This window comes from Musca vetustissima, unplaced genomic scaffold (assembly GCF_032173495.1).
Source record: "Musca vetustissima isolate MV318-11 ecotype Yass unplaced genomic scaffold, APGP_CSIRO_Mvet_v1 utg66135, whole genome shotgun sequence".
NCBI classification, from domain to species: Eukaryota; Metazoa; Arthropoda; class Insecta; order Diptera; family Muscidae; genus Musca; species Musca vetustissima.
In genome coordinates this window covers 202631-224945 of record NW_026880830.1, presented here as the reverse complement: position 1 = coordinate 224945, position 22315 = coordinate 202631, and the positions used below count along the sequence as shown (strand labels likewise).

The following is a 22315-nucleotide window of genomic DNA, read 5'->3' as shown; positions in this document are numbered from 1 at the left end:
ATATAATAACTTAATTCAAAGTAAAGATATATTGTATCTACAGCACTCGGAAGAATATGCCGGATACAGGGAGAAATATTACAAGGCCTATACACATGGAATGACTTTGCCGAAAGGTGCCTTTTTTGGCACCATGATTCCCGATCATCAAGAACAATTACAAGGACTTTTGGGTTTCTTGTACTATGCCAAGACATGGGATATATTCAAGCGTAACGTATGCTGGGCCCGTCTACATGCAAATGAGGCAATGTTTGTACAAGCTCTTACTCTGACCGTAATGCACAGCAGATATTTCAAGGGTCTTATGATGCCAATGATCTATGAAATATTTCCACAACATTTCTTCAATAGTAAATTTATACACAAAGCTGAGCAATTCGATTTCAAACATTGGAGTAAGCAGGCTATGTATGAAAAAGAATACGGCGACTTAATGGACAATTCTAAGAGCAATTTAAATAGCAAAGATTGGAAACTTTGGCAATGGTGGAAAATAATGGGATTGTCGGAAACTTGGTATGCTGATGAGCAGAGTACCGACGATATAAAAGCCTTCTGGATGCCTGTCGATTATACACGCGACCTTGACTTTATGAATGAGGAATCAGCATTATCGTATTTTACCGAAGATTTAGATTGGAATGCCTATTGGTATTATTTCCATATGGGCTACTATTCATGGTTAGATGAAGATGCATTTGGCTTGAAGAACGATCGTCGTGGTGAATATTTTGCATTCTTTGTACGGCAGATACTTGCGCGTTACGCGTTGGAACGTTACTCACACAAGCTTGGTGATATCTCCTTGGTGCATAGGTACAAAACTGTGAAACATGGTTATAATCCTCAATTATCGTTTTATAATGGTATTAGTTATTCGACTCGCAGTAATAATTTCAATTTGAAAAGCGAGGGTAACACGGAACTTCATAGAAAATTTGCCATCTTTAGAAAACGCCTCAACAAAGCTATTGCAGTAGGCCACTATACCATGGCCAATGGTACAATTGTCGATTTACGCCAACCCGAATCTATTGAATTCATCGGAAATCTAATGCAGGGTAATGCCAATGCTGCATTTGGCTCATATTGGTTACAGTGGGTATATATGTATTTCGCTCAAGACGATCATCCCGAAATAAATTATCCCCACACAATTTTAAATTATGAAACTATGCTACGGGACCCTATCTACTATCAGACTTTAGTGAAATTAGTCGATCATTTTTATTTATTCCATAAATTCCTAAAACCCTATACTAGTGAAGAATTATCGATGCCTGGCCTTGTGATTCGGGATGTACACATATCACCGCTGATAACATTTTTCGATTTATATGATTATGACGTCACCAATTTGTTAAATGACAAAATGTCTTTCGTAGATGGAGAATTTGTGTGGGATAAGGTTTTACAGGCACGTCAAATGCGTTTGAAACACAAAGATTTCCACATAACGTTTGACATTGAATCGGATAAGACACAGAGAGTAGTTGTGCGCACATTTTTAGCTCCAAAATATGACGACAATGGTCGTGTAATATCATTGGCAGAAAATCGTAAACATTTCTGGGAAATGGATAAATCAATGGTCCAGCTTGAACGTGGAAGGAATTTTGTTAATTTGACTTCAAACACGTTACGTCATAAAATCGGCAATCGTTATACATACACACAGCGATATAAAGATATAATGTTTAATTTAGCTGAGTCTAGGTCAGATATTAAATTAGTTGATGACTACTGTGGATTCCCGGAACGTTTAATTTTACCACGCGGTTGGTTGCAAGGTATGCCAATGCAATTCTATTTCATTATTACACCCTATACAGAGACCGGACATTCAAATGAAAAAATGTGCAGTTTTGGTAATGGTAGCCCTTACATTGATAATCGTCCTTTGGGCTATCCTTTTGATCGTGAAATTAATGAATATGAATTCTTTACTTCGAATATGTTTTTCAAAGATGTGAAGATCTATCATGAAGATCTGTTCACTGAAAATTTTGGTCTAACATATAAAGAACAATTTGGTACATTTAATGCAACATATTTCGATGAAATTCTTAAAGAATATAAATATTATAGTTAATTTTATTATATATTTAATAATAATATATGATATTATATAAAAATAAAAATTACAATAAAATAAAAAAATAATCTATTAATAATGTGCATCTTTATATGATAATATTATCTATGGGCTTTCAAAGTATATAGCGTATAGTGAAGAATTCTAACTCTCTTGGAATCCAAAATTACCAGTTGAAAAAGCGGATTTTGTACTGAGTGGCACCTTTGCACCAGTAAAATTTTATAACAAATTTATAAATGACATGAGATCAAAGTTAAAATTTCATATTTTTTTTGAGCATAATTTATATTTGAAAAATTTTATATAACATTGACATGCGTCAGAATATTAACATGAAATGACACACAGATGGAACTGGTGATTATAATGAAAGTGAAGTACAACTATGTTTTTATGCCGTATACAACTATGTTGTCAGGGTATTATAGCTTTGTGCAGCCGCAAATGTTTGTAACGCCGCGAAATATTGGTTCTAGACCCACCTTTAAGCATACCGATCGTCATATCTCGACTAGCTGAGTCGATCTAGACATGTGTGTCCGTCGGTCCATTATCATTTGTAAACACGATACAGGCCACAGTTATGGACCAATCTTCGCGAAATTTTGCATGTAGGTTCTGACCAATGAAGACCCCTATTGTTTTTGGTAAAGATTGGTTAATATTTAGGGGATGAAATGGACCAAATACTTAATTTTTGTCGGGTTTTCTGGTCGCTCCAGAGGCCGCAGTTATGTTCCGAACATCGCGAATTTTTGCATGAAGAAGGGGACCGGACCAAAGAATAAGCATGCGTGTTTTGATAAAGATCGGTCAATATTTGGGGGGTCAAATTGACCCAGACTTTTGTGTGAAAAATTAAAAAATTTTTATTCTGGGGCCTATATACTTGCTCCTGAAGGACTTATACCCGAGAAGTTGATAGTATATCCAAGAGGAGTTGTTGACCTTCAAATTGATACCAATTATATGGCTGTATGTACTCTGATGTGGGAGTTATACGTAATTAGGTAAAGGTGGTTAGGTGCATAGTATTAATATTACTCCATTAGAGAACGGAAATGTCGCGCTGATCGCTTTGAAATTGTACATGAAGTTCCGATTATGTTGAAGGACGACGCCTATAGTTTTCGGTGAAGTTGTGATTTCATTCAGGGGGTGCAATAAACCAAAAACTTTAATTTTGTCAGATTCTCTAGTCGCTCTAGAGGTAATTATTATATGCAGAACATCACATAAGGGTGAAGGGGATCTGACCAAATACTTAGAGCGGCTGTTTAGATGATGATCGGTCAATATTCCGAGGGTCAAATCACCAAAACCTAAAGTGACAATTTTTTTTATTTCATGGCGTAAAAATTCACTTCAAGAAAAAAATTTTTGGAAAATATGCCAGTGTTAGAAAGTAGAGTTGCTGATCTATAATCGGTAAAAAGAGTACAAAATATTGAACAGGCTCAAAATGTGGAACCGCAAAAATTTTGCTTTTCGTGGTAGTTGTGTAAGGTATCATATGGTCGGCCCCGTCCGACTATACTGCTTCGCTCACTGGTTTTATTTTATATATTGCAAAGAAGTGAAATATTTAGTTTTCTTGGTATAATTAATCCACCATTTTGGATTAATTTTAATAGATTTTCAAAATCTGATCTACAAAACGTTTTCAAAAATAATTTGATTAATTAAACATTAACTTTGAAAAAATCCGCCGCCTTTTTCGGTTGACCCTATTTCATTTTTACTTTTTTCTTGTAGAATCGTAATCAGCGTCCTTGAAATCTTTTTATCTGATATTTTTTTAATAAACCCTAGTCTCTAATATTGGCCAAAAAATGGGATCTCTGGCCCATAGTGCAGCTCTTAAAGCTCTTGCCATTGAAAATTCTAATCAAAACAGTGAACTCTCGATAATGCGAACTAATTAATGTCGTGGTAGTAAATATTTTCAAATTTGTTCACATTTTAAATTCGACCAGCTTATTTACCGCTAATTCCCTGATTTTTTCAATACTTCAATGTCAGTTTGAGTGTTCGAGAGTTCGCTGTATATACTCAACAAACTGAATTTATCATAATTTTCTGAATCCAAAGTATCCATGAACTGTCCGAAATATTTTTTGTTGGTTTAAAATATAGTATTATGAAGGATAGAATACTGTGTGGCTAAGTCTTCAATTAATACATTACCAATTAAAATGTTTCCTCAAAAAATCATAAGTTAATCTACAATTTTAGTATTTTAAAAAATGATTGCTGCCGATTTTGAAAATTAATCCTTTCAGTGTCAAAACAATAAAAGTCCAAAATTTTGTATTTAAAATCATATAAAGGCACAGAGTTTAAAAAAAAAAACAATTTTTATTTTAACTCTCGGCGGTACATAGTATAACCGACACATCGGAAGAAAGAGAGTACTTTTAAATGTCGAATATATTCGACAAAAAACTGAAAGGGTTAATATAATTCATCGTGATAGAGGTGATTCATACCAGACCAATTTTCAATTTAAATTAAATTAATAAATAATTATTGCAATTACAATTCTAATTTTCAATACAGATTCAAAAAGTAAGAGAAAATTCCATTAACAAAATTAAATAAAAATATCACCATTGGCCTAACACAACCCAACTTCAGTTATCTCCACAAAGATTTCATGATTCCCAAACCTTTATCAAATACGCACACACATGCTATGTACATTGATGTGTTTTTTTTCTGTGGTGTTCAACAATATTGCGTTTATTGTGCAGTAGGGTTTCATAAAATGGTGAAACAAAAACAAATCACAATAACAACTACTACTATTATAGAAGAGTTTTTGCATCTACCGCAAAATGTGGAATTGCACCATTGATTGCATTTTGATCGAAATCAACCACAAAAACTAATAATAAAAATGAGATATAAAGCACAACAACGCGAATGACAAAATTTAGCAATACAACAACAAAACAAAACAAAAAAACACGAATAGAACGGCATCGGGAAAGGTATTGAAAATGATAAAATTGCATCTATGCTCAACGCGTTCGTTTTTGCTTTTTTTTCAATACAAAGGTGCAATGGAAAATTTGTGCACAAAAAACAATCGTGTTATCATCATATGAACACAATAATATCATGGGTTATCATCAGCAACAACATCAGGCAGTGAATGCGGTAGGGCATGGTTCTTGCACAACGGCATAACAGATATTTTAGCGATTTTTTTTTTGTCATTATTTCTATGCATATTGTAGACTGATGTGGGGACAACTACTACAACAGATTGGTGTAGATTTTCAAAATGTTTTTTGTTGTTATATAACGAACTTTTTAAGTTTACATACCAATTTTCTATTTTATATTAATAATCAAATGTCAGCTACAAATTAAATTAACAACATACCTGAAAAGACAAGCGAAAAAAATTTTATTTACAAATGTTATTATATAAATAAAAAAATAACTGTGTAGTAATTTTAATTCAATTTTAATGTGTATAAAATGCAATAGACACGCAACTAACTATGGTTTAAAACAGAATTGGCTTTAGGGATAGTATCTAATGCATATACAGTACTAGTAAAACAACATTCCATTGCAAAAGAAGACCGGGGAAAATGACTGGGCACGCATTAACTTCTATTTGTTGGCCTTAGCAGTTTTGCTTAATAATTGACATTTCTATATAAAATTCTTTAAAATTATGACAAACAAATTATGGTTAGAATATAAATAGATTCTATAAGATTCTGAAGTTCTTATGGATTTTGTGTGTAATAATAGTCTATGTCCCAATATATAATATATATAATACAATATATATATATAATACAGAAATGTTCCACATACATTCCTGTTAAATAAAAATATAAAATAAAAAACAATTAGTCAATTACAAATTTTGTGTATGTTTTCATGATAATGGAACCTTCAAAGTATAATGATATAATAATCATTTCGTGAATTCAAAACATTGACATATAGTTCGTCTATAAGGATTCTTACCCCCTGATAACCCAAATGCCAAATTAGGGGAACTTCGGTCGTTGTATAAGCAATATGTCTAAACTTGGACCCACGTAAAAATATTGCTACACAGAATTCTTTGTCGAATTGGAATATGCGATAATTCTAAAAATGTGGAGGAACCTTAACATTTTTCCGATTTAAGATTTTCTAAGCTACATTACAGCCACTTCGGTTGGAAATTGTGGCTGTGGCATTCAAAAATGCCTAAAATAGAATGATAATTTAATGTGGGAATCTTTACTCAGGGAACACGGAACGAGAAATGCTACATTGCAGCCACTTCAATATGTTTTCATTGTTAAACAATTTTTCCTACGGCAGATTGAAAGTATTGTTACTTCGGGTAATGTGGACCACGATTTTCTTTTTTTGATATTCTGGTCGTACCAAAGGTAAAAACTAAAAACAAATTGTTTTAACGACATAGTAGATTTGTCGTCTACATATATTCCAGGTCAAACATTATATATTTGACTATAAAAATTTTATTGCATTATATATAAAAAAACTCAAGACTGCGAATAAAAGCAACTTGGCGCGTAATGTGGGCCATTATGTGCGGGTAATGTGAACCAGTAAGTTCCTATATAACTTCTTTATAATTGAAGAAAAAAATTGGTTGACTCTTGTGATAAAAAAACTTTTAAAATCACAGATTTCAATAAGAGCTTAATTAAATGTACTAAAAAACATTTTAGATTTTTACTAATTAGGAATACATATATCAAGGCGGCATATTTCAAGCGTTTTCTTAGATATGGGGGTGGTCCACATTAGACGCATAGTCCACATTACCCGAAGTTACTCTATTCATCAAAGTATTTAATCGGAATTTGGACTGAAATTTTAGTATTTTCAATGCTCTTGAAACTAAGGTCGTCGATCAGTTCAAAATATATTTTATGTGGTCTGGTGGTCAAGATCAGTATATTCCTCAATTGAATATGAATATCTTGTTATAAAATAGACTTCACGGGTCATACTAGCAGCTATGCAACTTTTACAGTTGATTGACATTTGATTTTATTACACACCACTGACTTTCATTTTCCAACCCTGAGATGGTTGGTTTTTGATGTATGAATGACATTAATATTCAGAAAATCCATGAGAAAACAATTATGTGAAGATTTATATATAACTCCCATATATATTTTCGTCCGATTTGATGTAAATTTTGCACCAAGCTGCCGGTATCTGTCCGATTGAGACGAAATTTTGCATAGCGTATTGTATTGAACCTAGGATATAGTGTGTTAAGTTTCATTGAAATCGGATCTGATTTAGATATAGATCGTTCGATTTTAGTTAATGGGTCACCTAACTCCCATGGTTTGTAAGATTGAGAAGAAATTTTGCATAGAGTTCCGTATGGAGCCTTGAATGGCGTATCTTAGCTATAGCTCTCACATATACGTTTATATACAGTTCTCATATATATTCGGCAAAATTTATTTAAAACCAGTGACCGGACGAGGCCGACCATATGATACCCTACACAACTTCCACGAAAATCTAACTTTGTCTGGTTCTATATTCTGTTCTATTGTAATCGGTTCTTATATAGGTATAACTCCATATATATTTTCGTACGATTACATGCTAATTGTATTTCAATTAACCAACGGTTGTCCGATTGACACAACTTTTTCTATAACGTACTGTGCGAGTATATGACAAGTGTCAAATTAAATCAAATACATAAGAGAAGGACGTGTTTATACTTGGGTTAAATCGATATATTTAAGAATCTTAGGAGCATCTCTTTAATATACCCAACGCCGTGAAGCAATAATTTTTTTACATTCCTTTTTGGTTACTTGTGCCGCTAATATATATATATATATATATATATGATATAAAATAGGAAGTATAAAGTTGACAAAAAGCTGGATTAATGTTTAAAATATGTCATAGTTTAATGTGTATTTTTACTTTAATTTCAATTTGAATATTCCCTAAAAAATGATAAATCTCTGTTAGTTGCAAGTTATAGCAGAACATGTTAGTATATTCTGCTTCAGAAGGGATGTCAAACTATCGTAGGCAAAGAGTCCAGGTGGCTATTGGTGGCAATTTATAGATATTCTCTAATATATACGAAGAAAACTTTTGTCTATCATATTAAATTAGATTGTGGAAAAAATCCATTATTTTTTCGGCAGATTACTGTACTGATTGACAATTTCAGATTTATGCTTGTTGGAAGGTTGGCATTTTGCAGTAAAAAAGTTATTTTGCTGTAACATGGCTAAAAATCGACTATAAAACTGTTTTAAACCATATCCAATTGACCAGAAGCGGCCAGTATTGGCCAACCGCAGAGGTGTCGTGTTTTACACCAGGACAACGAAAAGCCACACACATCTACAGTGACTCGCCAGAAATTTCGGGAGCTTGGTTGGGAAGTTTTAATGCATACGCCATACAGTCCAGAGTTGGCACCAAGCGATTAGCATCCTTTTCTTGTATTGAAAAATTTCTTTAATGATAAAAAATTGGTATCTAGGGCGGATTGTGAAAATTGAGTTCTTTGCAAATAGCAGGACTCCTATGAGAGACATTATAAAGTTACCTTTAAAATGGCAACAAATCATAAAACAAAACGGTGCATATTTGGCTCAAATCGGGCATTCCGAAGCATATAAAAATAATGGATTTCTTTTCCCCCCAATATATGTATTGCTTATTATTGTAGAATTTTGATATCCTTACTCCAGAACTAATTTTTTTGTGATTAAAAAAAAATCACTCTGTTCTAATCAAGTTCAATTAAATTTGAATATATTATGCTTTGAAATACGTTCCCATATATATATTTATATATATATATATATTTGGACAGTCATTGCTGATTTCATGTCATTAAAAATGCTTATTTGAATGACAGACAGCAGTCTGATATCAATAGAATATTGATGACAATAAAACACTATTTATGGATTTACCAACAAGACTGTTAACTAATGATGCTAACAACGAATGACTGAATTGTTGTCTTTCAGAGTGAACGAAAAAAGTAAGGGTTGGGCAACATCCGTCGTAGCATTGTTTTCTTTTCACGTTTTTGTTCTCTTTTTTTCGATTGCGTACTCTGCACCATTTAAGTTCTCTGATCAACGTTTCATTTTATCCTTCTGATAAGTTTTTGTTGCTGTTTGCATTATTATTTTAGCTATTTAATGATACACAATTAGTAGCAATGATAAATGGTCTGTCAAATGCAGCAGGGACAGATTTGAAAACAAAAAATAGAAATATCGAAAAAAAAGAGGTTGTACGGGGGGTTCAGCAAGTGATACCCTACGTTATTGCGACGGTATTTAATAGAAAATATAAAAGAATTAGATCTTCAATATAACATGACATAGATCTACATATCCATGACATACATGTCGGAACAATCGTACAGTATGCCACCATGTTATTGGACAGATACTCTACCTAAACACTGTGTCATAGGTCTCTTAACTAAAGCCAGGCAGCAACCTATCATTTAATGAATAGTGTGGACGAGTGAATGACCCTAATAGCAACTAAAAACCCTCTGGGGAAACCAACACATACACTTCCTTCGAAGTTCGGATGAAGCGTTATAAAAACACCCCCACTAAATCTCATTTCAAAATTTCTCCGCTCTAATGATCTACCATAGAACGCAAGTAGTGCAAATGGTTTGCTGTAGTTAAAACAATAGCAAGTGAATGATTGTGTTGGGTGGTCTTTCGCTTCCAACTTGTTTGGTCCTTGTTTGATTAGTTAGCTCAACTCTCGCATATCAAATGTACTGAAATACAAATATACACCTACGGGCGAACTCGTCAACTCATGTGAATTGTGAACCAACCAACCAACCAACCAGTCGTCATTAAATACTATCACTTGGGGGACAAAGCGGGAGCAAATGGAAGTAAAATTCATATGTTCCATTGAATAGCCGTCATTGCCATCGTCCTCTAGTCATCATTAACATTGCCGGCGTCAACATCATCAGCATCATCGATAACAACGCCAGGACTATGTTTTGAAACCTATTCAAACGCATAAACAATTGTTAGTCTCATCATAATACCGCAAATCGTCAGCTGAAATGTGAAACTTCTCATTGTGGTCTTGGTCTTCAAAGGCCAACACATCGACGCATTAGCCTTTTGATATTTGTAAATCCAATTGATGTGCACAATAAGCAATATATTCTAGGATTTAATAAAAATGCATGACAAGGCAGAATTTACACGATTAGAACTAAATGTAATGAAAATTTCATTCTGATGAAGAATACAAAAGTTGGTGAAAAATTATTTTATAGATAAATTTAGGAATTTACGAGGTCAGTTAAAAAAAAGTAATTTGTTCACTTCCTCGTATCTTTATAAAATGGCGGTAACAAATTGTTAGAGTAATATGAAATTTGATATTGATACGTCAAGTAGTTTCGTCTCTACATAGGTTCAAATCTGATAATTGTTTGCAAAGCTATTATTTTGCCTTTTTCGAAAAATCGATATATTATAATGCTCAAATATTTGAATATTTATTTTGGTTGACGTGGATGTTAAAAACTGAGATTCGCTATTGTTTGCATATAGAGATCATTTGGTCGTTATAGTTGTCAAACACACATACTTAGTTCAAAGTTTAAAGAAGATTTCCCCCTTTTTTTTATTTGAGTTCTGAAAAGTGGATTTTCAACGCGTAAAAAATCAAAGTTGTAACAATTTAGGTTTTTCCGTCTAACATTTTTCAGGAGAAGATAATGTTTTGATCTAACTACTCTCACCTCAAAAGATAATTTAGTATGGATGGCATAATTAATATTCCTATTTTGGTCACATACGATTCATAAGTCCTTTGATCATTAAAATTGGTGCAGACGTTCTCGAGTTACAAAATGTGTAAGTAACACAACATTCGATTACTTCAATCTCCGACTTTTTATGTTTTTCTCAAACATTTCTTTGGCAAAACTCTTCCCACAGCAATTCCCAAATCTCTCTCTATATATATATGTAAATTCAAAAACTACTGCACCGATTTTGACCAAATTGTATGTACAGGCTCTATGGGATGTGAGGAGTGTTTTTACGTAGTTCGAAATTCATCCTACAGATGGCGCAATATTTCGTTTTTTTTTTTTTTTTTTTTTTGTAACTCAAGAACTACTGCATCGATTTTGAACAAACTTTATGTAAATGCTCTATGGGGCGTGAGGAGTGTTTCTGTTTAATTTTAAGTTCGTCCGACATGGGGCGCGCTATATAGTTTCTTTGCGTTTTGCCCGATTAGAGATTGGGTGCTTAATGGACGTTAAGTATTTCGACAGAAATTCATACATAGTCATTATGTCTTTGTGCATATGTTAGTAACACGCAAAAGGAAACGAGATAAGACACATGGCTCCTTTTGAGAATATGCATAGAATCACTTTTTAAGTCGATTTATGCATGTCCGTCCATCCGTCCGTCTGTCTTTCCATGTTAAATTGTAAACAAAGTACAGGCGGCATTTATGATCCGAATTGGTTGAAATTTGGCATAGGTCACTTATTTGGCCCAAGGACGAACCCTATTGAAATTGGGAAAATCGGTTCAGATTTAGATATAGCTCCCATATATTTTTTCGCCCGATTTAAGGTAAATGGTGCACTAAAGTCCTAATTATCTTTCGATTTGCACGAAATTTGGCACAGCGTACTTAATTGATTCTATAATGATGTGTGGTAAGTTTCGTGGAAATCGGTTCAGATTGAGATATAGCTCCCATATATTTTTTCGTCCGATTTAAGGTAAATGGTGAACCAAAGCCCCTATATATCTTTCGATTTGCACGAAATTTGGCACAGCGTCATGAATTAGGTCTAGAATGATGTGTGTTAAGTTTTCTGAAAATTGGTTCAGATTTGGATATAGCTCTCATATATATTTTCGTCCGATTTAATGTAAATGGTGCACCAAAGTCCCTATATATCTTTCGATTTGCACGGAATTTAGCACAGCGTAATGAATTAGGTCTAGAATGATGTGTGATAAGTTTCCTGATAATCGGTTCAGATTTAAATATAGCTCACATATATTATTTCATCCGATTTAATGTAAATGGTGCAACAAAGTCCCTATATATATTTAGATTTGCACGAAATTTGGCACAGCGTAATAAATTAGGTCTAGAATGATGTGTGTTAAGTTTCCTGAAAATCGGTTCAGATTTTGATATAGCTTCTATATCTGACCAAATGAAAAATTTAGTATCGGTTGCAGAATTACATGGTTATGGATTCAATTTCATTTTACTGGTTCTTTAAAAATGCGACGTCTGATAGGATTCATCTGTTGAATATACCCAAAGTGGAGAAGGGTATCGTATAGTCTACCCCGTCAAACTTTACCACTTTCCTTACTGGAGACTTGCAGCCCTAAAAGTTACTTACATATTTTGGTGACCACCCAAATATATAATATATTCTATCCACTACAAAGGGGTAGACGTTATGGATAGAATATGTTATATCTGTCATTCAAAATTAAAGAGGTCCGAAATTATAACGTGGATGCTACTAAATCTTACACTTGGAAAGACAATATTTTATATATGGGCACTTCCGCAGTCACTTACACGACTTTCAGAGGAAAAATCAAATTTTAAATCTTAAATAAATCAAAAACAATTAATTTTTTACAAATCTATACTTTTTTGTAGAACTTTAGAAGTACCATCAGTGGTAAAAAAAATTGAGAGATTCTAGTTTTTAACTTTTGAGATAAAAGCCACAAAAGAGCGGTCATTCACGCGACTTCAAAGAAGAAAAAATGACAAATGTCGTTTTTCTTTGTATTTTTTGCCTTTACGTATCGAACTTAATCACAATTAAAGAAACAAATTCTTCGACTTTGGTTTAACTTTTTACGGAAGTGTCCATGTTCTGTTGAATGATAACTCAGTAATGTATGTAGTGACTAAAGTATATCAAATATTTTGTTCTTATTAAAAATAAAAAAAGAAAATAAATACAGCGTGTTGAATTGAATATAACGATTTTATGGAAGGTATTCTGAAAAGAGCATCAACGTCTACTTTGCAACACTTATGACTGTCTTTATTCAAGTTAGGAGTAAACTGTGTTTCATCGAATTTGGCTGAATATTAAACATTTTATAGGTCAATAAACAATTTTTTTCAAGACCGATTATATGGGAATTTGGTTGTATATAAACGATTTATAGGCTCTTAATATCAACTCGCGACATAGTGTAGCGTACGGTATTGATTTAGATATTAGTCCCTATATAAATTCATCTTTATTACTTTAATAAGCGGTCAACTAAACTACCAATTATTAATTATTTCCATTTCGGGAGTTATTCATTTTTATTATTTTTCTTCATAACTAAGTTCGTGTTTTATTTAATTTGCTTTCTTAATTCATACCTCCCAAACCTTACTGTCCACGCCTTATATAGCTGTCTATTTAATGAATTTCCATAGAATAATTAAGATGCAATTGTCTTTCTTCTTATGCTATACCAACTACTTCGTTAGACATTTTTCGTTGTTGTTGATATTTTAATCTCATATTTTTAATTATAATTAGAAAAATCTTCTACAGCAGGCAAAAAAAAAATATATTATTACCTAGACAAAAAATGATTAAAGTCAAAGAGAAACTGAAAAAACACAGAATGCTAAATCTTTAAAATGTATAAAAAACCATAAAGATCAAAGTAAAAGTTTTTGCTAGAATGTCTATCAAATCTCTTTTGAAAAAAACTTGTTTGTTGTCTAAATTCACAACACAAAACAATGTCAACTGGGTCAGACTATTTATGCGGCGATAAGGTTTGTCTTCGCCAGGGCAAGATTAAATATAATGTTGATAACGTCTACACGAGCAACTACAAAATTTTTTTTTATTTTATGAAGATTATCTGCAGCTAATTGATTAAAATAATTCATTAATTCTAATTAGTATTAATTTGTCTTTAAATAAATATAAACAAATAGTTACAAATACAACATTTATCAATACCAACTAACATAGGTTAATGATTGAGGTTAACAAACGGGCATCGAAATCGAAAGTTAAAACAACAATAAAAAATACAATGCTGTTATACATGTGACCAACATTTCCATTTCTTCATATATATTTTTTTGGTGTGAAAACCAAATGCAGACCGAAGCGCCAAGGGCATTCCTTTGACGCAGAGATGACCCTATTACAATTTTTGATAATCCTTGAAATTTAGTTATAGCTCCAATACATATTTTCGTTTTGTATATTCCAAGCGATCCGCCAAGCATTCTAAGTTTGTTAAAATGAGACGAAATTTTACATACCGTACCGAACTGAGTCCAGAATGATGTTTATCAAATTTTGTTAATATCAGCGCAGATGTAGGTATTCCTTAGGCAAGGGAGAGGGGCACCTTTACAATTTTTGATAATCCTTAAATTTTTTATTTTATAATTTTTGCTTTCCAATAATATTTTTGTTTTGTATATTCCAAGCGGTCCGCCAAGCATTCTAAGTTTGTTAAAATGAGACGAAATTTTACATACCGTACCGAACTGTGCCCACAATGATGTTTATCAAATTTTGTTAATATCAGCGCAGATGTAGATGTAGTTCCCATAGGCAAGGGAGAGGGCACCTTTGAACACTTTTTTCTTTCAAGCCTCATAAATTTTTTTTATTTTATAATTTTTGGTTTCTTAAAAATTTTAACTAATAGATACACATATGTTACCTTTACAATGAATATACATATGACATACTTTGAACAAGGCTTGGCTTTTTTGATCGGCATGGTTTTTTAAAGTGTTTATGTTCAGATATATATGTATGTATTTTATTCATACATATCAGAAATGAAATTATTTTTTAAAAAATATAGAGAAAAATTTTCGAAAATTAAAAAAAAAATATTGAAACATAAAACAAAATATAATATGGTGAAAAATACTGTTAATTTCGTAGTCTTATTAGCCCATTTGATTTGAGAAATCGAAGCCAAAAGTTGAAAACTCAGTTTTTTACTCGAATTTAATGGGCATGTTCAAAGGTGCCCCAACCGTGTCATTTTACGAAATTTATAATAATTTTTTTTGTAATAAATATATTTGAAAGAAATTACATTAGTTATGTTTGAAATGATTGTTGGAATGAAAAAAAAAATTGTTTAACGAAAGAAAACTATCACAGAATTCTTCCTACGGCCTTACAACCAAAAGAATAAAACATGTACAATTTGTCGATACTGAAAAAGCTAGCCAAAGTGGTTTACATAGATAAAGAACAAGATTGCCATATACAAAAATGTGGTTGCGGTCGGAAAAATGTTTAACTAAGATTTTATGAGCGTTGTTCAAAGGTGCCCCCCTCTCCCCTACATATTTTTATCCGAAGTTTATCCGAATAACTCACAAATTAAAAAGTGTACCGAGCTCTATTTCAAATGGAGTGTATCAAGACCGAATAAGACTTATGTTCCCGGAAATTAAATTTATGTTATATATTTGAGAAAACATTCCATTAAATAAACAATACGATTTGGATGAACCTCGACTTGATGCATGTTCGTCCGTCCGTCCGTCTGTTGATGTTAAATTGTAAACAAAGTACAGGTCACATTTTTTATCCGATTTGGATGAAGTTTGGCACAGCTCACTTATTTGGCCCAAGGACGACGAACCCTATTGGTAAAAATCGGTTCAGATTTAGATATAGCTCCCATATATATTTTCGTCCGATTTAAGGTAAATGGTGTATCAAAGTCCTTATATATCTTTCGATTTGCACGAAATTTGGCACGGCGTAATGAATGAGGTCTAGAATTATGTGTGCCAGGTTTCCTGAAAATCGGTTCAGATTTGGATATAGCTCCCATATATATTTTCGTCCGATTAAGGTAAATGGTGTACCAAAGTCCCTATATATCTTTCGATTTGCACGAAATTTTGCATGGGGTACTGAATTAAGGCTAGAATGATGTGTGTTAAATTTCGTTTGCTCCCATATATAGTTTCGTCAGATTTTAGTTAAATGGTACACAAAAGACCCAACGTTAGGCAGATTGACACAAAATTTTGCACAACAAAATTTTGCACAACACAACAGAAGATAATGTAACCTGAAGTTGGTATAACCTAACCTGTGACAAGTTTCGATGAAATTTGTTTAGATTTCGATATATATTCTATATATATATTCGTCCGATTTTATATAAATGGTGCACCAAACTCCTCATATTTATCAGATATTTATCCAAATAATCAACAGGTGTCCGATATTTGCTTTAAATTGATTTTCATAATTTTGTCCCATTGTTAGAAGCAACTCTATATCTAAGCACGTGAAAAATTTAGTATAGGTTAATGGTCCTTCAAAAATGCGACGACTGGTAGGTTACATCTGTTGAACATACACAAAGTGGTGAAGGGTATCATATAGTCGGGCCCCGCCCGAATTTACCACTTTCCTCACTGTTGTTTTTTTCAGGAAATTAATATAAATTTCCAAAATTTGCGGTTGTTCACCTTTTGAAGAATGTTTTACATTTATATTTAAAAATAATTTCACTTCGGTTTGTTTGAAGAACAATTAATTCACAAATAGTACAAAAAATCGTATGTATATATTATTAATATAAAGTAAACATTTTTCACGTAAACTTTGCGAAAAAAAAACAAATAAAATAAAAATATTGTTCCCCAATCTATATTGAAAACGTACACATTTTTCTTATATTCCATTACCCGTTAAAATTGAGAGTGGCGACAGCCTGCGTGTTACTAGTTATAGAACATAGAAAAATTACGTTTTTAATGGTAAAAAGTTATTTTTTGGTGAAGTGGGCCACTTAGCGAATACAATATTTTATTCATTATGTAATATTCTACAGCTGACTTTCGCTTCATACAAAAAAATATATATATACTTTCATAAACAGAGAAAAACTAATCTATGTAGGTACTAAGTAGTTCCATGTTCCATCGGCAATTGTTTGCATTTTATACTATGTACACACTAGTGGCAATCATTGTATTGATTTGAATGCTCATTTTTTTCATTGATTCTTTTTCCCCACAAACACACAAATAGAAAAAATGTTTTACACATCTGCAGAAAGGACATTCACACATTTACTTAATGTTTTATTTTTGCAATATTTTTTTCATTTTTTTTTTTATTTTTATTCAATGATATTTGTTCGGTTATAGCCTGGTTATTTATTTAAGAATCATATTTTTCATCCCCTATTGTTGTTGTTACTGCAGTTTTTTTTTTTTGCTCATGGAGATAGTAAGCGGCTGCAACCATTTCTGTTGCTGCTGCTGTTGGTTACCAAGTAAAGATATCAACTGGAATTGTGGTTGTGTATTTCAATAAATTCCATTTCAATTATCCTTGGAAAAATATCAATAAAACAAGGACATTGTATTGTGATGAAATCGAAAATTGCACTTCAATATAAAACGGCGGTGGTAGGTATGTGATATAACTAAGAAAAATAAATGAATTTTTAGATGAATGCAACTGTGTGTTAATACTGGGTTCACATAAACAATTACAATGGGTATGGGGAACATAAAGGATTTTCCAAAAATATATATTATTTTGATTTACCCGGTATTTTGGGAGATGTCATGTCATTTAAAGCTTTAATATTTTACAAGTAGTAATTTTGAAAACAAGATATTGATTACAAATTTGGTGAAGTTCTTGCAGTCTAATAATCAAAAATTAATTGAATTTTGAAAAAGTAAGTAGATGCTAAAGGAAACTCTGAATATTAAAATGTCCCTTAAATGGTAAATTAAACACATGGGAAAATTAAATTCCTCGAAACTGAGGTTTATAAGCTTATAACTCGCTAAATATTAACTATTGCATATAATTTTAATTAATATCTATAAAATGAAGTGTTCTTGTCAAAATCTTAAAATATTGGTAATAAATAATAAGTTACGTGGAAGCTGTGATGGTGATAATATAAAAAAATGGGTGAAAATGTATTGAAGCCCACGAGTTTTTTTGTGTTCCTTCCTGTTTTATGGCTAAACTACACAACGCACGAACATGTGATCAGTGACTAAGTTTCAGAATACCCCATGGACAATCTGGTTCTAATGTGCATCCACACCCAAAACGGATGCTGACATTTGAAGCCGGATTTTCGGTGTTTTTTTGAATTTTTCTTATAGTCAGGACGCGCAAGCAGATAATGGGCTAAACTGATTATAGGATTGTAGAACTCGTGATTTTACTTCGTGTGTATCTCATGAATGTACGCACCGTAGCTTCTTTGCAACTGGATTCCAAAGACGAACATTTTGTGCGTCCACTCAAATGCCGTTGAACGCCGCTTGATTTTAGTTTTTTTTTTACGTGTCGAATCTAATGAGCCCAGCCAAGTTCAATTCCGCCTATTGGACCTAAGGACCTATTGGAACCCTTCAATACCGGACGAGGTTTCAGACAAGGTGACAGTTTGTCGTGTGATCTTTTTAACATTCTACTGGAAAAGGTCATACAAGACGCAAAGGTGAAAAGAAATGGCACTCTGTACACAAAACCACACATGTTACTCGCCTACGCAGATGACATCGATATAATGGGTCGAACATTGCGAGCGGTAACGGCCACCTTTGAACAAATTGAAAAGGGGTCTGCCAAATTGGGTCTGGCAGTAAACGGCGAGAAGACAAGCTAATGGTATCAACGCGCAAGACGTCCAGTAGACTCGGATCAACTGTGGAACTTGAAAACTACAGCTTCGAGGTAGTTAAATACTTTATACACCTGGTACCACCATAAATAAAACGAATGACATCAGTTTTGAAATTCGGAGAAGAATTGTGATGGCCAACCGATGCTACTATGGTCTGAGCAAACAACTCAAAAGCAATGACACCTCCCGCCAGACCAAACTCAAACTTTACAAGACGCTGATAATACCCGTGCTATTATATGAATCAAAAGCATGGGTATAGGAGGTGATGCAAATGTGGTATACCCATTTGTTTTTAGATTGCCAAATTTTTATTTTTTATCCTATTAAATTGAAATTTTACACTTAACAAGCTACATGTGTTGTCTTTCCATGTATCAATTTGAAAATAATATTATTCTAACAATTTAAGAGATATTTGAGAAAATATTGGAAATTCCATTAAAAGTGATTTTAAAAAAAGTGTAGGTAATGTGGTATAGTATAATTTTCACTTCCAATTGATATCTTATATAATTCATTGTTTTTAATGAATGTGAATTAGCTCGAGATTTATGTCTGTTAAGATTTTTAACGGATACGTAGATTGGAACTTTAATTTTTATTATATAATAATGTCTACACATGGCAATATTTAATTGTTGTACGGAGAAGTAGTGAAAATTCAATAACCTTTGTTTTTTATCCGTATGATGCATGGTAGGCGCTCGAAGAGAACAAATGTTTCAAATAGTAATGAAATTTTGTCTTGTGTTGGCTTTTTTCATACAGACTCCAGGTAGGTATACCACATTACCTGCACTTGTGTTCACTAAATAATTTTATAGTTTTTTTCCTAAATTGGTAAATATGTGGTGCAATCGCTGATTACTTTAATGATTTCTGTAAAACAAAAAAATATTTTTAAACTTCAACCGAAAAAAAGTCAATTTCATGAAAAATTTAATTTTTGCTACTGATTCTCAACGTGAGTTAAATAAATTAAACAGATCATTGCTATCTTATTTTTTTTGAGAACAGCATACCATAAAACATGTTTCAGTTATTCTAAAATTTTCAGTTTACAAAAAAAGTGACTATACCACATTACCAACCTATACCACATTTGCATCACTTCCTATACTTGCGAAAGCAGATAAGACAGCTCTTGGGGTGTTTGAAACAAAAATTCTCCGAAAGATCTACGGGCCGATCTGCGTCGACGGTGAATATCGGCGTCGAATGAACCACGAGCTCTACAATTTATACGCGGACATCGATATAGTCAGTCGTATTGAGCTGCAGCGACTACGGTGGCTAAGCCATGTTGTGCGGATGAATGAAAATGCCCCAGCTCAAAAGGCATATAAAAACGAGCCTACTGATGGTTCCCGTAGAAGGGAAAAGACACGAATTAGATAGAAAGACCAAGTAGAAAACAATATCTTGGAACGTGGTCTTCCAAATTGGTGAATTTTCTCACAAGACCGACGCGCTTGGAAATCTTTTGCATGGTTTTCAATATTGATCATTTTTATGTATTGCAAGTGCAATATATTTAGTCATTTTTCAAGTCGTAACTAGAATCATCTAAAAGAATTTGCAGAAGAAAGTGTCGTATATTTTAGAAGATAAGGTAAAACCGTATTTTTTCAAACATACTAAAAAAATCGAATATTCAAATAAGCGTTTTGTCTAATTAAAAATTAATTTATTTTATTTTCAGATATCTTCATGCTGCTATTTGTTTTTTTCGACTATTATAACGTAATTCAATGTCATTTGACAATTATGCAAAGAAAAGAAATGTGTTTATCCATTTGTGAAGAAATTCGCGAATTACAACAAATAGGAATGCATTTAATTAGTATTAGAAATGCAAGATTTAAAACCTGTATAGCTTTTGTGCACAACATCTGAATTTGTGAACGCGAACAGATTTCGAATCAGCATATTTTTCTTAACATATGTACCAAAAATCACAAATTTACTCGCAAAAATTTTGTCCACATTTTTTTTTTGAAATTTAAAATATTATAAAAAATTTAAATATTATTATGAAATTTTAAATATTGTATTTTTTTTGCATTTTTGCATATATATTTATACAATGCTCACGGGATTCTTGATTCCCATGAACCTTAACAATATTCATATTCTATAATTATTAGCAATTTCTGGGAAATTGTTAATATTTAAATTATTATGAAATAAGTCCTACATTTATTTATCTACATATGTACATGATGTGTATACATGCAAACAAATATTATATTGTGTATATTTTTTTTTTGCATTTTTGCATATTCCTACAAACAAAAATCACATTGTTTTCAATTTAATTTCTTTTATGTTTTTTTATTTATTTCACAGCAATCTTTTTTTATTTCCCTGTGATAAAGATGAACATTTATAGTCGCGACTCGTAATTTTTTTTATAATTCCAAAATATTGTTATATTTACTGAGTTCACTTAAAAGTAAATCTTCCTACGAAATATATTAATATATGTGTATGCATATATTTTAGGCAAATATAAACATTACTTTTATGACAATTACATTGTGCAATTAAATTTCAAGTTTATTAATATTTGAATAGCATGTTTTTTGTTCAAATAAAATGATTTCTCAAATTGAAGTAAATAAAAAATAAAGGGACAATCTCACTCCAAATAAATGACTAGGAAAAATCTAAGAATTGAATTTAGAACCTAAAAATCCATAAAATGAAACATTACCTTTTACATTTCATTATATTTGCTATTATAGGCATATATTCCGGTTTAAGTAAATTTCTATTATATTTCATCAGGTTTCAAACCATTGTTTATTCCATCAATAAAAAACAGTAAAGAAAGTAGTAAAGTCGGACGGGCCGACTATATGATACCCTTTACCACTTTGGCTATGTTCAAGAAATACATCCTTACAGACCTTGGATTTTTGAAGGACCATTGAATTCGACTAAGTTAAATATGTGATCTGTGTCTATATGTGAACCGACTTAATCCAATGATCAATAACCGGGTATATTTGTATAAAGTATATATATTCTTGATCAGCGAAAACTTCTATGACGATTTATGCGTCTAAACGAATTAGATCGCTAAAAAATTCCATAAAGTTGTCTCTTGTCTGCAGGTCCGCAGATGAGCTTTATCGGTACACGTACCAAATGTCTCCACTAAAAATTATTAATATCGGTCCACTTTTCCGGGTAGCCCCCATATAACGGTTAACCCAGACCCATTTCGATACGTTACGCGTAATGTTGTGCCAATCGAAGACACTTTAAATTTTTTGTGGACCATTTGCGAAAAATCGGACGAACATATATATGGGAGCTATATGTAAATCTGAACTGATTTTAATAACAGTTGGCACACGTTAGTCTATCCTAACTTCGGTACGTTGTGCAAAGTTTCATGCCAATCGGCCTAAATTTTACACTTTGGTGCACTATTTGCTAAAAAATCGGACGAAAATAT

At 32.3% G+C, this 22315-nt stretch overlaps 1 protein-coding gene across 1 annotated transcript in view; it reads left to right on the top strand.

Moving 5' to 3' along the window:
• The window catches only part of LOC133326680 (arylphorin subunit C223-like), a 144279-nt gene that overhangs the window by 209 nt on the left and 121755 nt on the right, over positions 1–22315 (top strand). Inside the window, exon 2 of the mRNA XM_061535302.1 lies at positions 44–2036. Coding sequence (XP_061391286.1) covers positions 44–2036 — 1993 coding nt within the window. The remainder of the gene's footprint in view (positions 1–43; positions 2037–22315) is intronic.